General features: G+C 44.0%; 1 protein-coding gene across 2 annotated transcripts; it reads right to left on the bottom strand.

Annotated features, from left to right (window-relative positions):
• Positions 1-254: 254 nt before the first annotated feature.
• ARL6IP6 (ARF like GTPase 6 interacting protein 6) lies at positions 255-17,859 on the bottom strand. Of its 2 annotated transcripts, none has more exons than XM_069732952.1 (5): positions 17,774-17,859; positions 15,543-15,905; positions 12,403-12,453; positions 10,937-11,069; positions 255-2,312 (listed from the first exon to the last, which is right to left on the bottom strand). In XM_069732952.1, exons 2-5 carry the CDS (start codon positions 15,895-15,897, stop codon positions 2,219-2,221), a joined length of 633 nt encoding a protein of 210 aa, XP_069589053.1. In that variant the 5' UTR covers positions 15,898-15,905; positions 17,774-17,859; the 3' UTR covers positions 255-2,218. The 2 variants fall into 2 exon arrangements, with proteins under 2 accessions (XP_069589053.1, XP_069589054.1); XM_069732953.1 differs by having other exon boundaries at positions 17,399-17,846.
• Positions 17,860-17,867: the final 8 nt, after the last annotated feature.

The following is a 17,867-nucleotide window of genomic DNA, read 5'->3' as shown; positions in this document are numbered from 1 at the left end:
CGTCCGAGGGTGAGTATATACCTAATAGGAATATACTCACCCTCGGACGCGCCCTGGTACTAACCGGGAACCTTCCTTCCTAAGAATCAGCCCTTCCAGGACCTTCGGTGACGTCGCGGCTTGTGATTGGTCACGCAAGCGGTCACATGGGCGGCCGCGCGGCCAATCACAAGCCGCGACGTCACCGCGAACGTCACCGCAAGGTCCTGGAAGGCTGTTTCTAAGGAAGGAAGGTTCCCGGTTGGTACCAGGGCGCGTCAGAGGGTAAGTATTGCGATATTTTTTATTTTAATTCTTTATTATACACTAAAATATGGATCGCAGGGCCTGAAGGAGAGTTTCCGCTCCTTCAGACCCTGGGAACCATGGAAACCCAATGCACTGCATTGGGTTTCGAGTTTCATCCGACCCCGACTTTTTTATAGGATCGGCCGATTTCACTCGACCCGACTTTTGAAAAAGTCGGGTTTCGTGAAACCCGACCCGATCCTATAAAAGTAAAGGTCGCTCAACCCTAGTCATCACTTAATTTTCTGTTTTTGAACTTGAATGGGTAGGAAGGCTCTTTACATATCACAATTTCCTATGTTACAACATATTGTTTGACAGAAAACGGGTTTAATTCTTTCTTTTTTTTTTTCTTTTAAATTCTATTGCCATTCGGTGATACTAATTTTTCTTCTGCAGTACCGCTTTTCACCATTCTAGATGCAAATCCTTCCATAGAGATCCATGCAACAGCGCCCCCAGTTCTACATTTGTTTAAACAGAAAAAGAAAAATGCTGGAATTAGGGTGTCTCCCAGAAACGACAGGTGTCTTGTTGTATTAGGAGGCATGGCTTTAACCTTTAAAATTCTGAATTGAATCATACTGATACATCTTCTTAATAACCAGCAATCACTGCATTAAAAAACAGTTCAATAATACTTAAAAGGATATCGACATCTTCAGGACAATTTTTTTAAAATTCAAATTAATGCATTTTGGGCTAAAAAAAATGTTGGTTTTTTTTGCAATTGGGTTTCATTATCAATTTAGCACAGTTTTGTCTTTTATGGCTTTTTTCCCCTTACAGTTTGCTGGCTGCAGAATGAGTTAACTGAGAATCATTAGTGAGTTCGTTCTGATGGGGAGCTTGTAACTATTTTATCTCTTATTTTCTTTGGTGATTTATAAGCACATGTTACAAAAGTGAGAGCTGACAGTCCGTGTGTTCATAAATAAACACATAGGAGCTCAGCAAGTTGTAAATGTTTCCAAATGTGTTGAATTTTCTGTTTCTGGTCGCACGCGACCTATTTTTAAAGTGGCCGTTTTATTTACAGAGTTGCGGTTTTATTTACAGAGTTTTAAAAAAAAAATAGTCGGATGAAAGCCGTAGCCTAAAAAAACATAAAACCTTTACAAACTCTCCTATCAGAACGAGCTCACTGACAGATTCTCAGTTAACTCATACTACAGTCAGGAAAAAAAGGGCAACGCAGAAACTACAGGAGGCAAAAGGTGCTGAATTTTCAATGAGTTCCAACAGCAAAAATGATTTTTAGAAAACACATTTAAGTATTTATCTATAAAAAAATAAATAATTGTCCCCTGAATTTGTCTGTATATTTTAAAGGAGATGTCGAGGACTAGGAGATTGAGGACCTATCACATAGGTTATCGATATCCTAAACGATCCTCCAGTGTAGTGGCCACTCTCAGATACTGCAGCTCAGCTTCCACTGAAGCCAATGGATAAGGAGAGTTCATCAATGTCTCTGTCCTGGACAACTCCCTTTAATATCCAATGTTTAACAGAACTTGGCCTTCTCTATTTACGTTAAATAAAAAGGGATTAGACGAGAAACAAAAAACACCACTGTTCCTTTACAAAACAGCGCCCCCTCTTCTCCGTGGGTCACATCTGGTATTGCAACTAATCCAGACAGTGTAAGAGCGGCACTGTATTTGGAAGAAAGCAGCCATGTTTTCCTAATCTCACAATGCCCCTTTACTTACACGGACATATTTTTTCATGGGTAGGAAGACTTGGCATATTTTTTGAAAGTGAAAAAAAAAAATAAAAATAAAAACTAAAATGAGTAAAAGTAATTTTTGCAAAAAATAAAAAAAAATCTATTAACATAAAATTAGATGTACAGATGAAAATATAAAAAATGGACTCTGCGTTGTGAAAACAGCGTGCTCCATCTTTTGGCGAGAAGACAATGCATTCAGAGCAGGCACCACAGCACGGTGAGCGCTGCCACAACGCCGTTCAGGATTGCCATGGTGTAGCCTATGTGGAAGGAATGACCCGTCATTTTCCTAAAAGAAAAAAAAAAGAAAACAATATTAGGCGAGTTCAGCTGGAAAGTAAGAGCAGCCGAGACTGAAAAAGTTCAGAAAGACACACGGTCGGATTATAAAACAGCGGGTGAAAGCAAAGCACTGTCCGCTCACCACCTGGCTGCTCACACACACTGACCGCTCACCACCTGACTACTCACCACCTGACTGCTCACACACACTGACCGCTCACACACACTGACCGCTCACCACCTGACTACTCACCACCTGACTGCTCACACACACTGACCGCTCACACACACTGACCGCTCACCACCTGACTGCTCACACACACTGACCGCTCACCACCTGACTGCTCACACACACACTGACCGCTCACCCACACTGACCGCTCACCACCTGACTGTTCAAGCACTGACCGCTCACCACCTGACTGCTCACACACACTGACCGCTCACACACACTGACTGCTCACACACTGACCGCTCACCACCTGACAGCTCACACACACACTGACTGCTCACACACACTGACTGCTCACACACACTGGCCGCTCACCACCTGACTGCTCACACACACACTGACTGCTCACACACACTGGCCGCTCACACACACTGGCCGCTCACACACACTGGCCGCTCACACACTGACCACTCACCACCTGACTGCTCAAGCACTGACCGCTCACCACCTGACTGCTCAAGCACTGACCGCTCACCACCTGACTGCTCAAGCACTGACCGCTCACCACCTGACTGCTCAAGCACTGACCGCTCACACACACTGACTGCTCACACACACTGACCGCTCACACACACACTGACTGCTCACACACACACTGACTGCTCACACACACTGGCCGCTCACCACCTGACTGTTCAAGCACTGACCACTCACCACCTGACTGCTCAAGTACTGACCGATCAAGCACTGATCGCTCACCACCTGACTGCTCAAGCACTGACCGCTCACCACCTGACTGCTCAAGTACTGAACGCTCACCACCTGACTGCTCAAGCACTGACCGCTCACCACCTGACTGCTCACACACTGACCGCTCACCACCTGACTGCTCACACACACTGACCGCTCACCACCTGACTGCTCACACACACTGACCGCTCACCACCTGACTGCTCACACACACACTGACCGCTCACCCACACTGACAGCTCAAGCACTGACCGCTCACCACCTGACTGCTCACACACTGACCGCTCACCACCTGACTGCTCACACACACTGACCGCTCACACACACTGACTGCTCACACACTGACCGCTCACCACCTGACAGCTCAAGCACTGACCGCTCACACCTGACAGCTCAAGCACTGACCGCTCACCACCTGACAGCTCAAGCACTGACCGCTCACCACCTGACTGCTCACCACCTGACTGCTCACACACACTGACCGCTCACCACCTGACCGCTCACACACACTGACCGCTCACCACCTGACTGCTCACACACACACTGACTGCTCACACACACTGACCGCTCACCACCTGACTGCTCACACACACTGGCCGCTCACCACCTGACTGTTCAAGTACTGACCGATCAAGCACTGATCGCTCACCACCTGACTGCTCAAGCACTGACCGCTCACCACCTGACAGCTCAAGCACTGACCGCTCACCACCTGACTGCTCACACACACTGACTGCTCACACACTGACCGCTCACCACCTGACTGCTCACACACACACTGACTGCTCACACACACTGGCCGCTCACCACCTGACTGTTCAAGCACTGACCGCTCACCACCTGACTGCTCAAGTACTGACCGATCAAGCACTGATCGCTCACCACCTGACTGCTCAAGCACTGACCGCTCACCACCTGACTGCTCAAGTACTGACCGCTCACCACCTGACTGCTCAAGCACTGACCGCTCACCACCTGACTGCTCAAGCACTGACCGCTCACCACCTGACAGCTCAAGCACTGACCGCTCACCACCTGACCGCTCACACACTGACCGCTCACCACCTGACTGCTCACACACACTGACCGCTCACACACACTGACTGCTCACACACACTGGCCGCTCACCACCTGACTGCTCACACACACTGGCCGCTCACCACCTGACTGCTCACACACACACTGACTGCTCACACACACTGGCCGCTCACACACACTGGCCGCTCACCACCTGACTGCTCACCACCTGACTGCTCACACACTGACTGCTCACACACACTGACTGCTCACACATACTGACCGCTCACCACCTGACTGCTCACACACACACTGACTGCTCACACACACTGGCCGCTCACCACCTGACTATTCAAGTACTGACCGCTCACCACCTGACTGCTCAAGCACTGACCGCTCACCACCTGACTGCTCAAGTACTGACCGATCAAGCACTGATCGCTCACCACCTGACTGCTCACACACTGACCGCTCACAACCTGACTGCTCACACACACTGACCGCTCACCACCTGACTGCTCACACACACTGACCGCTCACCACCTGACTGCTCACACACTGATCGCTCACCACCTGACTGCTCACACACACTGACCGCTCACCACCTGACTGCTCACACACACTGACCGCTCACCACCTGACTGCTCACACACACTGACCGCTCACACACACTTACTGCTCACACACACTGACTGCTCACCACCTGACTTCTCACACACACACTGACCGCTCACACACACTGACCGCTCACACGCACACTGACCGCTCACCCACACTGACCGCTCACACACACTGACTACTCACACACACTGGCCGCTCACCACCTGACTGTTCAAGCACTGACCGCTCACCACCTGACTGCTCAAGTACTGACCGATCAAGCACTGATCGCTCACCACCTGACAGCTCAAGCACTGACCGCTCACCACCTGACTGCTCAAACACTGACCGCTCACCACCTGTCCATTCACACACTGACCGCTCACCACCTGTCTGCTCACGGACTGACCACTCATGCACTGACCGCTCACGCCCTTACCGATCACGCACTGACCGATCACCACCTGTCCGCTCACGGACTGACCACTCACGCATTGACTGCTCATGTACCGCCCTCCGGTAATAGGAGGGAAATAGTAAATACAAAAGAAAGAACTGAGGTTCTGTTCACACTGAGTTTTTCTTAATGGATTTGCTCCAAAATCCTGTTCAAAAACCACTTTAAAAAAAATCTTGGAAAACTCTCCCTACTTACTGTATCTCTATCCAAATGAGGAGTTGAATAAATAAAAATACATTAATTAAAAAATTTTTAAAAAAAAATCACCAAAAAAAGGGCTGTAAAAAAAAATGCATCACAAAAAAGTCTTCCAAAACTGCACCAGGAAAAACTAACTCTTTTCAGAAGTAGTTTCTACAAGATTAAAATACTACAAGTTTAACGCCTGGAAAATCTGGGTGTGAACATAGCCTTACTGTTGAAACCCATTTGGCAAAAAAAAAAAAAGCCTTGAAAACTTTATGTTTTACTTTATTGTTAACTTGCTTAGAAAATGCAAAGTAAAGCAACTTTCGAAATGGCCTCCATTAGTAATGTTGTACTACATTGTGGGTACATAGAGTCTGGAAGTCCTTTTATCTAGCTGGCAAATATTACAAAGTCATCAGTTCTGACTAATCTCTTCTCCACGTTTCTTCTGTCGGTGTTAGAGATAGCAGCAAAGTGGGAGGGATTGTACACAGATCTGAACCGGACAGGGAATAAAGCATGTACGATCATAGAGAGGGCAGAGAAATCAGGCTGCAGATAAGTAATCAAGTACATGAAGAAGAAATGATCAGAGTTTCATATGAATTTCTCAGATGAGGTGAAGATGGAAACAAAAAACTCTCCCTCTTCTCCACTGTGATTTAGTCCTCAGACAGACTTGGACATGTGCACGACCCTATAGATTAATATTGGTCTGAGTGCGATCTGATGTTGTGCCGGATCGCATTAGGACCAAAAAGACAGACCTTACATGATGATACGTGAAAGCAAGACACCAACACGCTGTACAGATCACACGTCCAGCCTATATTACAGTGAGGGTCACTCCCAAAAGAGAAAAATCTGAAACTTAAATCATGTGGCAAGCAGCATAATCATAAAGACACAAAGTCTTTATCTGATGACACATTCCCTTTAAACAGAACAGCATGTTTTTAATCCTGGGCTTGGTGGGAATGCCATAGGTCATTATGTGGCGGAATGAAATAGCCATAGACCATCATTATATAAGATGGCAATAACACTTTATTAAGCTATTGTTCACTTTTTTGTTCTCCTAAAAACTAAATCCCAACTTATAAAACAAAGCCCTGCAGTGAAATGACCTACATGGGTAAACCGCGGAAAACAAATGAACAAATACATAAAGTCACAATTCTGGAGTATAGTCTCTTAGAACTCAGCTGTTCCTCAGTTATTACTTGAGAAAATATACAAGTTGTCACTACACGGTCACCATCAGCACTGACGTGCTGACATTACAAAAAAAAAAAAAATCAGGCAAACTGGATTGTAACATGCCCAATCTTTCGTTAAAACTTCCCATAAATAAAAGCTCATGATGTACAGAGTTTTGACGTGATACTTATGTCCATTTCTACATGCATATATTCATCGGAACTAAATAAACCATAAATCTCCATGAAGTAAACATCCCAAAGTTAACAAATGTCCTGATCAGGTGCAGGGGGGTGGTTACATTTATTAAAAGTATCACTACTTTAGTAAAGAATATATAAATAACTCCCTAAATATGACAAGACATATAAATACTGGAGCAAGTAGATAAAGGAGTGATAACACGAAGAAAAGTTTCTTAGTGTCCCTGGAGTTTGTGTAAGGCAACAGACAACAGTAACAAATTATTTTTGATGAAAGGGTGATAACGTGAAAAAAAGCTCCTGGAGGCTGAAAGTAGGAGGAGTTTACAGGAACCGAGACTGATAACAAGAAGAAAAGTTCTTGTATATCTTCTCCTTCCTTCACTATGGGGGAGAACAGATGGTGATGCTTCTTTCTGCCGCTGCTTGCCTGATTCCATTTGAATAAGATACCTTGCTCTTCAATCTTATATAACCTACATTATCCTTACTTCGTTCTTGATCAGAGATCCCTAGGCAGAATAGCTGCTCATTTCGGCTTCTAGTCTTAGAGTCTACACTGTACTTGGAGCCTGTCCTGGAATGAAGCGTCGGACTATGAGATGCTGAATTGAGGGATTTTTACTGCAGCTGTAAGTGATCACTATATGAAAACTGTAAGGGTATGTGCACACGTTCAGGTTTTTTCAAGTTTTTTCTTTTTTTACGATAAAAACACTATAAAAACTCATTAAAAACGCATACATTATGCATCCTATCATTTAGAATGCATTCTGCATGTTTTGTGCACATGATGCGTTTTTTTTTTCGCGGAAAAAAACGCATCGCGGTAAAAAAAAGCAGCATGTTCATTAATTTTGCGGATTTTCTGCGTTTTTCCTGCTATTCTATGCATTTGGAAAAAAAACGTACCAAAAACGCACCAAAAAACGCATGAAAAAAACGCATGCGGATTTCTGGCAGAAATGTCTGGTTTTTGTCACGAAACTTTCTGCAAGAAATCCTGACGTGTGCACATACCCTTAATGCTGAGGCCTTTTTATATATACAAGTACCGTAAGTTCACTTGTAGCAATAGTAGAGGGGCAAAACTAAAGATGAGCAAAAAGATTGGCACTACCCTTACTGGCGTCCACTTCGGGAATTCCATGCTGACAGATGTGGGGGGTCCAGTAAGCACTTGAGTGCCGGCATCATGGACAGCTCTTATGTAAACTGTACCCCCATGACATTGCTGGAGGCCTACTTTTTACCTTGTATTGCTTCCCCGGTTAAACGTCCACTTCGGTAATCCACGGCAGCCGGACCAGGAAAATTCCAACTTCCTTTTCGGGCACTTGAATGCTGGCATCCTGGGCATCTCGAGATTACCAGGCTCCCCTGTGACGCTTAGTATCTCAGCCTCAAGCTAAATTATGGGGGCTAGTAGTCACTAAGCCTCTGGCAACGTACCAATGTCACGGGGCCCTAGTACTCGCAAGAGTTGCCCAGGATGCCAGGATTTGAGTGCCAGATTAGGAAGTTTGCACTGCCCTGTTACGGATGCCGCATAGTCCCAGACGTTACACCATGGTAGGACGAATCTTTTTTCTCATTACTATTCCAAACCTCAGACATGCGATCGATCTCCTCTGTCCATGATGCAAACTAACTGGTTCTGTTCTCCAAAATATGAATATGAATTCGAGGGGTTCAAGAGAGGCCTGGATGTCTTCCTGGAGCAGAACAATATTGTATCATACAATTAGGTTCTGTAGAAGGACGTAGATCTGGGGATTTATTATGATGGAATTTAGGCTGAACTGGATGGACAAATGTCTTTTTTCGGCCTTACTAACTATGTTACTATGAATAAATAAAGAACATCTATCAAAACATAGAATGACGGAGCATGGGAATCATGAATTTCATGGTAGAAAACATCCAGAAATCACTAACGGCTCACAGAGGATCTGCTTATCCAAGAACACCATCTACTGACCGCTTTTTAGATGCAACGCTTTGAGCTGATGTTTAGGATTCATTTTCAAGTATTGAGTCTCTCTGAATATTAATTGTCTCTCTTCTATATAGTCATTATACACTAATAAAACATAAAGACAGGGGTCACCCAGAAGGGACAAACACATCAAGTCCAGTGCAAAGAGGGACAACCCTTTGAGGGTGGCCTCACACTCACACAATATTTCACCCCCCAAAAATCTGCTGTTTAACCTTTTTTTTCTTCCTTTAAAAAAAATTAAACTTTTTTTTTAACCAGTATAAGAATGGGCTGTTTTCCTCAAAATTCATGGTTAGGAACATTTTCATACATACAGTGTTAACATCTCTAAGTTATTTTCTTTCTTAAAGGCATTTTCACTTTTAATTAAAACAAATTGTGACGTTGCTCTTCAAGCTCCTGCCGTATTTCGTCAAAAAAATGATAATACCATTTACCAAAACTATATATATTTAGTTGTGAAGTGGTTCAGTAACATTTTCACACCAATTTTGAACTTTTGTTTGGTGTTTTCTCCATATACTGCCTATTATTCACTGACTGTTATACTGAGAGACTGCCGTTTATTAACCTCTTCTTTGCCACATTGGGTATATTGCTCTATTATTTGCCACATAAGGACATTGTCCATTATTGCCCAGCAATTTCTCTGCAATATAAACTGCGTATTTATTAATATCTGCATTCCTGCAAAGAACTATTGCCTATTATTAACTGGCTATTTTCCTACTACCTGACATTGTTCTTAAGCAAAGAACCGTTGTTGTGGCATTTGCCACAACACGCAAAGTTGTCGTCTGATGTCTTTCATCCCTCCCCTCATAAGCATGTTCATGGATCCTGTGTAACTGTACCTTAAATAACAAGAATTGTCAAGAGCTGGTGAGTGCAGCCATTTTTTGTTCTTTCTTACTATTATTTATTAATTGTATTATTTTTACATTTGAATAAATAAAGTATATATGGATTCTAGACTCCCGATTCTTTAGAATCGGGCTGCCATCTAGTATATATATATATATATCATGTTTTTTTTCTTCCTAAAACTGTTGGGCTAGAAAAAGCAATGCAAACCATCAGCGGCTTTCCTTTTTACTGTTTGCTTTAATTTTTTTTTTTCACATACTGTGTCCCCCATAAAGTCATAAAAGACCTTTGGTGATTTCTACATTTAACTACATTTTTTTTTTAATATCCGATTTCCCCTGTAACTGGCGCTGACACATTAGCCCCAGTGTCAGGGCTAATTCAGCCACCTGGCTGCACAACAAAGCTGATCTGGGTCTGATAAGACCCAGCAGCTCCTGCTCTGTTCCGGCACCTAGTGATCACTTGCGAAGGAAGCAGGAACGCTTCTTGTATTGTACACACACATCGCTCATTCAGTGCTGTGTATGCAGAGAATAGGAAGGCAGAAACGTTAATAAACCAGCTCTGCCTTTGCAGTGGGGAATCTGGCTGTGTCTCAGATCTTGTAGCTGCGCGATATCCGTGCTGTTGCTTACTCACAGCACTTTTTTTTTTAGAAGTCAGAAAAAAAAATCTAACTTACATTTTTAAAAAAAAAAGTCTATGTCCATCTTTGCACCCATTTTATTGCATCTATGAAGGTTTACTCATGGAGCAAACTTTACAAATAGTCTTTGTTAAATATCTCCTACAGTTTTGTGGCTACAGCATCTATGCAAACGGATGTGTTTCTATAGTTACAGACTACAAACAAACCCCTGTGTAGTCTGACCGTGCAGTTATAAGTCCGATCTGTCCTCTGCACCTTGCTAAAATACATTTCAGGATAGCAATAAGCAGGGGAAAGATGCATTGAAGCAATATAAAAAATAAATAATATATTAAAAAAATGATTGCACAGTTTTTATCTGCTTGAACTTTTCTATTTCTTAGAGAAGTCGTGTCTCCTTTATAAGTGAAAAGTGTGGCGCAATTGGCTCTAAGTTGTCAAACTGCAGAAAACCCTATTGGAGAAAAAGAAAATGATGTACATCATTTATTAAGTAATTTGCTATTTACTGAGACTTACCTGAATCGCGCCGGTGATAGAGGAGTAGGTGGAAACATTCCTGGCTCAAATGAGTCAAAGTACGTCACGGTCCAAGAAAAACTACAGCAAGACAAGCCGGCAAGAACAGACAGGACTAGAAGACTCCAAAATCCTAAATAAATAAGTGATGAATCAATCATACCGTATAGGATGAGCAGCAGAAGGCAGCGAGGAGCCACCATTATTACCACCCCTGACTATACAACAGATTGTGGCTGTGGTTACAGAACATATGGTACATTAAGGGACGGACCCATACATTCACCATTGCAACTTTCACAGCTTCTCCAGACCCCTTGAAGTCAACAAAGGTTTTGCAATCTATAGTGAAATATCTGCACCAGATCAATTCTGCAGAAAAATCTGTAGGTAAAATCCTCATCAAATGGTGAGGGATTTTAAGAAAATCAAAATACACTATATTAAAGGGGTTATTTAACAATGAAAATATTTTTTGTTGGCATAAACTGATTAAAACAAAAAAAAAAAAAATCAATGGAGGCATACTCACTCTTAAGCTCCCCTGTGGATCCAGCACAGACTGCGCCATAGACGGTGTCTGCCACATTCGGAAGTCACAGCACCACTGCAGCTTGTGATCGGCTGCAGCAGTCAGGTGACTAATCATCCAAGGACACGATCTTCTAGACACCTGTCCACTGCAGCCGATCACAGCCTGCAGCGGTGCTGTAATTTCTGGACAAGGCAGACACCGCTTCCCGAGACATTGGGAGAGCTCCGGGGCAGTCGGGGCTGGATCTGAGGGGGTGCTGAAAGGTGAATATGATCATCTCTTGATCATTTTTAATTAAAAAAATATATATATTTTTCAGTTGGATAACCTCCTTAAGGGCACGTGCACACGTTAGGAATTTGCTGCAGACATCTCATCACCGCCACGGCGGTTTTCCGACGCTGTTGGAAGCCATGACTTCACGTTCATCATTCACCAATCACTGGCCTCATATGCTGTACTTACAAAGTGATTGGCTGCAGTGGTCGGGTGAATGATTGTCAGGATGTGATCAGTGCTGAACTGGTGGGCACCAGAGGAGAGGTGGTACTAACTACAGCAGTGAGGGGGGATCACTCAAGGGCTCAGTGATTGCTATTTAGTCATTTTAGAACATTCTTTACATTAGGGACGACTTTCTAAATACCCAGAAATAAAAACCCTATGAAATCCTGCACAGAATGTGGGTAAAACTTGCCAGAAACTGTACATTGCTGAGGATTTTATCAGCACAAATCCACAGCTAAAATCTGCAGCCAATCTGTCCTATGTGGTCTTATCACTATAAATTTATCAGGTTCCCCAACAACAGATACAAGTAGTGAGCGGCGAGGCAGAAATTGTCCCAATCTCATGGGAGAGGGGAAATTAGGTTTTTATGTTACTGGGGCTATTGTTCTATGATGGAACTCCACAGATACATTGTTCTTACCAAGAAGACTAGCTTTTACTCCATCCTCATTTACTTTTCCAGTCTGCATATCTAGGGAAGAAGAGGGAGACAAGACATGTAATCAGATCCAAAAATCACATGCAACTACTTTATCTTCCTTAGGCGTGTACAACCGCAACTGGTGAAGTTTTAAGCATAGGTTACTACTGAGAGGAGAAAATGGCTGCTAGCCGTGCCAACTGGAGAAGTAGAGGCCCAATTTTTACTGCTAAAGATATAGGCGAGCGCTGCTGGGTATTACCAAGGAGGTTTTGATTTGGCCACTGAGCAAGTCATGTCAAAAGGGCTTGTCCAGGTTTAGGGGCTCAAGTCTGCAGTCAATCTATGTGACTACATGTTTGTGAATACACAACCCTGTATGCCCTGTATGCACACATGGATTTTTCCTCTCTGAACCCTGTTCACACAGGTAATATACAGATGATCAGGTTTTTAAATACATCAGATAGGGATTGCATACATTAGTTAGGACTGCTCTGATATGGGTATACCGTGAAGATTGGTAGAGCAGCTTAGTATACATTTTTTGCAAAAAACGTATCAACCAAATACCCTGTTATTTACATCTTTTACTAGCACTTGCGGATTACTGCAAACATTTTTTCAAACTGAGTGTTTTTGGTTTTACCATTCTCTTTTGTGTCTTCAGGTTTCTTGGTGGTGTGTGAACATGTTCTTACAGACTTGTTCACTGTGCAAGTAGCCCATGTGTTCCTGTTTCCATGATTGTTCTCTTGTGTCTACAAGACTGGGGAGTTCCACCACTCCTCTTGGGCTAGCTGCACAAAAGCTGTTCTGCCCTGTATGCACACATGGATTTTTCCTCTCTGAACCCTGTTCACACAGGTAATATACAGATGATCAGGTTTTTAAATACATCAGATAGGGATTGCATACATTAGTTAGGACTGCTCTGATATGGGTATACCGTGAAGATTGGTAGAGCAGCTTAGTATACATTTTTTGCAAAAAACGTATCAACCAAATACCCTGTTATTTACATCTTTTACTAGCACTTGCGGATTACTGCAAACATTTTTTCAAACTGAGTGTTTTTGGTTTTACCATTCTCTTTTGTGTCTTCATGTTTGTGAATACTGTGCACACGGTCAGGATTCTCTGGTGATCATGTGGCCGCATGTATGTAATTTGCAAATAACTTGTTTAATGAACTCAATTCACTTGTATTGAGCGAAGCCGCTAACGTCTATTTGGCATGTGACTGCATTTTGGAAATCGGTCGCTGCAGACGCCATAGAATCTTGACAGCACACATACTTCTCACTGTGAAGATTCGCAAGTCTGCAGTCACGTAAAGTGACTGCAGACTTGAGCCCCAATCTGCATAACCCTTTTAAGGCCAGGCCTTCAAAACTGCATAACACCTTGTAAAACTTAAGGCTCATTCACTTGTCATCCATGGCAGTTAAGGACCACCGATCGGCTATGTACAAGCCAACTGGCGGCTGTCTTATGGCCTGAAGAATCCTGTGTGCACAAAATGATAGTTAACACGATCTTTCTGTGCACCTAAGAAATCACTGGTTTTTGAAGAACTTCTCACTGTTAACCCTGCTGTGGAACCATGGGGTCATATAGACCCCAGCGCTGAATAAATTGAAAGATTTCTAAAACTAGTCAATCTCCGACATTGACCTTCTATGTATTTTCAAGTAACATATTTCTGCTTATGTTGATGATATTTTGAATTTGTTTTTCAATTTTGTTTCAAAGTTATTTTTAATTTTCTGTGTTTGGGACTCTCCTGACCCCATAGTACCTTTATTGTCTGATATTTTTTTTTTTTTTTTATATTTTCTGTTTATTCACAGGTTTTGTAATATAATTGTAAATAAACAATGGCTGGTTCCAAGTGACACCAGCATTGTTACAGGACAGCGCAAACGGTGCTATGTTTGTCCTCGATCGAAGGGCAAAAAAGACGAGATTTGTTTGCAATGACTGCAAGAAGTTCATTTGTGAAGAACATGGCACTATGATGTGCAGTGAATGCAAGGGCTAAATATATTGCCAGATCCTTCGCTGTCATTATGCTTTTACTAAAATCCATACAGTTGCGGCTATTGTGCATTTTTTTTATTGAATTTGAATACTTTAGTTCAGTTTGTGTCTGAAATGATGAATAAAACTTTATTATTCTGAACAGCCAGCTTGTTCATTTTAATGAAATATGATGATTTTGAGCCTGGCGTCATTTAGACCCCATGGTACCAAAGCAGTGATTTTTTTTCATGGTTCCACAGCAGGGTTAAACAAGACGATATGCTGCCAAGAACATCGATTTTAATACTGGCATGGAGCATGCAATCTCCAGACAAACAAGAGTTTTGCTTACTTGTCAGGTGAGTCGGGGAACGGGCATTGTAGGAATGCTCATTCCCGATTTTCGGCTAGTCACATGGGCATTAAGTTGCATAGATTGACCCTGCTGCTGCGTGCACGTCTCTGTACACACCAGTATCGAGGCTTCTATGTATAATGAAAGCCATGATATTGTGACATGATAAGATGGGAGTCAAAACATGACCTAGAGACCCTAAAGACTTAAAAAGGGTTATCAAAGTTTACAACTTTTTTTTTTATTTTTCTTGCGATTATAACCACATGCAGTTTTATATCTTCATAGCCGGATATAGTTAGATAGTGCTTATAAAACAATCCCTTTTGCAATGTACTGCGTGTTAAAATTTGCAGCCGTTTTTGAGATATTAACGTTTCTTTTGTTTTCTTTTTGTTTGCCTAGGAGACCGACCACCACTGCTGCCTAGCTGTGTAAGCGCTGCACTGACCCTTGCCAGGATTGAGCTGTAACAGGACGCTCCAGCAATCCTGCTCAAATTCAAAAGCAGCGCTTACAAGCTCAATGGAAAAGGACCTGTAAGCGCTGTGCATGTTCTGCTGTGTACCATCGGTGGTCGGTCTCCAAGGCAACCAGCTGTAAACAACAACAAAAAAGTGTTAATATTGCAAGAAAGGCTGAAAATGTTAATAAGCCATAAATTGCTTGCATTTACCGTAATAAATGCCAATATTGTAACGTAGAGGCGGGAGATATCAATCTTTCACAGCTCTGGATGACACATATCTATGCAAATTACCTTGCACCACAATGTATAAAACGACAAAGAGGAGCGCGAGGATGCTGACGATCACAAGGCAGCAAACCATGGACAGAAGTCTGGCCGGCCATCTCTTGCCCCTTTTAGAGGTCACCACTTGTGTCTTCACCGTCCCGTTTTGTCCGGGCTGCTCACTTTCACCATACAAGTTCTCGTCGAGGCTGTTTGTTTTGGTGGCAGAAGCTTCAAATAAGTCACTTTCCAAGTTTCTCACCACCAGTTCTTCCTGTGAGCTTCCCTGCTCGACGTGGCTTTGAGACGTGGCCGACGCAGACGCAACAGAGCGACGGCTGCTCCGTAACCTCCTGGCACTGGTGACGTAAGAGGCATCCATCCAGGATCCTAGAAATACAGAAGATCTGTGACTATCGCAAGAAAACCCGGCCATCTGTACATTCCACAGAGGACAGAGGCATCTAGGAGGAGGCATCTAGGAGGAGATACGTATACGTAGCACACGTGGAAAAAAAAAACCTCTTATGTCGAATTCAGACGTCCATGAAACAGTCCGAGTACGGGCCGCCATGCCCGGACCGGCGGTCTCCTGAGTAAAACTCAATGGCCTCCTGTCTGCCAGTAAGCCTCTTAGTTCAGGTCAGGAGTCCCGGGCCCAGGCGGAAATCTCATTCCGCGCACAGACTATGCGATTCGGACGTGAAGCGACGCCATTGTACACCGGCTAGAAAAACTGGAGGAACAAAAAAAGCGCAATAGGGTGTTATCCGGATATTAAGTAGGGAAAATGTGGACAGTCATGCTCCCCTGGTCAGGATGTGTGCTCACAACTACGGATGAGTGGACCCGTGGAAGTTCAGGTTCGTTGCATTAGACCGAACCTTAGTCCAAAGTGTGGTTCGGGACCAGAACGCGACCCGAACCCCATAGAAATCAATGGGGAACCAAACTTTGGAGCTGCAAAACCACTCTCTCCTCCCCGAATTGAAAAACGGACTAAAAAGATAAGTCTGTGTTCAGAGTTCAGCACCGGACTCTTGGGTGTCTGGCACAAACCCCAAACTTTACACTTCAGGTTCACTCATCTCTACTCACAACCAGTGACAAAACTTAGGCTGCTGCAGACCCACGGGGTCTTAGGAACGTGAAGAGACTGGAATCAAATGGGTTAGAACTGTGCTGCCGAGGGAAGGAGGATGAGGAGGAGGCAGGAATCCAAGCGCGCGGTTTATTAGTCAACGGGAAGTGTCGTCGGGATCGCTGCGGTTTGTCCTGGAAGTCTGGAACTTCGAATTGTGTTGACCACTAAACCGCGCGCTTGGATTCCTGCCTCCTCCTTCCCTCGGCAGCATTTTATTTTAATCATATTTGATTCCAGTTTGGGGTTCCTCTTAATAGGTCCTATGCATCATACATGGCGGACGTCGGATGGTTACCATGCCAACGGCGCCTCTCTCCGCACCGGATATCATATCGGTCAGAGGAGTAACGCCTGAACAAGTCCCCCGATAACAGAACCCTGTCAGACCCATCATACGTCGACGGGATCCTTAAAAAAACCCCACAGATTTGATTGGTTGCTATGGTTACGGAACGTCTTGGAGGCGCCAATATACTCTAACAACCGACTGGTAGAGTGAAAAGAAGTGAAATAAGGAAACCCTGAGACAAATGGGTGGAGGACGCTGAGACAAAGGGGCGGAGGACGCTGAGACAAAGGGGCGGAGGACGCTGCGCACAAGAGCTCGCACTCTTACTGACTACGCATTTCACCTTCTGGCTCTAAATTAATAATTATTTTTTTATTATGTATATGTGTTGTAGGAAACATGTTCTATCAGTAAACCCCACAGAATAATGTACATTTATTTCAATTTTACCGTAATCCAAGATGTATTATCGTCGTATCCCTCCGCTGGGTAAGAACTTATTTCCCAAACCCATCTACTGCGCATGCGCGGACGGTGACCAGTCTGACCTCGAATCCTTCCGCCTGTCAGCCGCGAAGTGAGCGGGAGATTGTCATGTATCGCACCTACTGGAGCGAGCTGTTCCCGGCGGCTATCAGTGTAAATATCAGTTACGCCGTTCAGTATGGTTGTGTTTCCGCTGTGAAAAGTTTCTAGTTCCAGGCAGCATTCCGAGCTCGTACAGCCGCCTCTCTCTGCGTCTGACGCTGAGGTCCGTGCAGGCCGCCATTAGTGACGAGGCCGCGTCCTAGCGGAAGGGACTGTTTACCGCTTTGTTACCGATACCTTATAACTTGCTCCCAGGCAGCAGCGCAGTAAACGCTCATACAAAACCCCGCTCTGAAGCCAGGCTGCGTACACCTTCTGTGACGTACGGCTA

This window comes from Ranitomeya imitator, chromosome 7 (assembly GCF_032444005.1).
Source record: "Ranitomeya imitator isolate aRanImi1 chromosome 7, aRanImi1.pri, whole genome shotgun sequence".
Classification (NCBI taxonomy): Eukaryota; Metazoa; Chordata; class Amphibia; order Anura; family Dendrobatidae; genus Ranitomeya; species Ranitomeya imitator.
This window is presented reverse-complemented; position numbering and strand designations above follow the sequence as displayed.

Bases quoted from the DNA above. Each gene is read 5' to 3' on its own strand.
- ARL6IP6 (XM_069732952.1), bottom strand. From the start codon at position 15,897: ATGGATGCCTCTTACGTCACCAGTGCCAGGAGGTTACGGAGCAGCCGT. The intron at 12,454-15,542 runs GTAATTTGCATA...CTTCTTCCCTAG, and splicing joins TTTATACATTGTGGTGCAAG to ATATGCAGACTGGAAAAGTA. The intron at 2,313-10,936 runs GTAAGTCTCAGT...TTTTTCTTTTAG, and splicing joins CTATCACCGGCGCGATTCAG to GAAAATGACGGGTCATTCCT.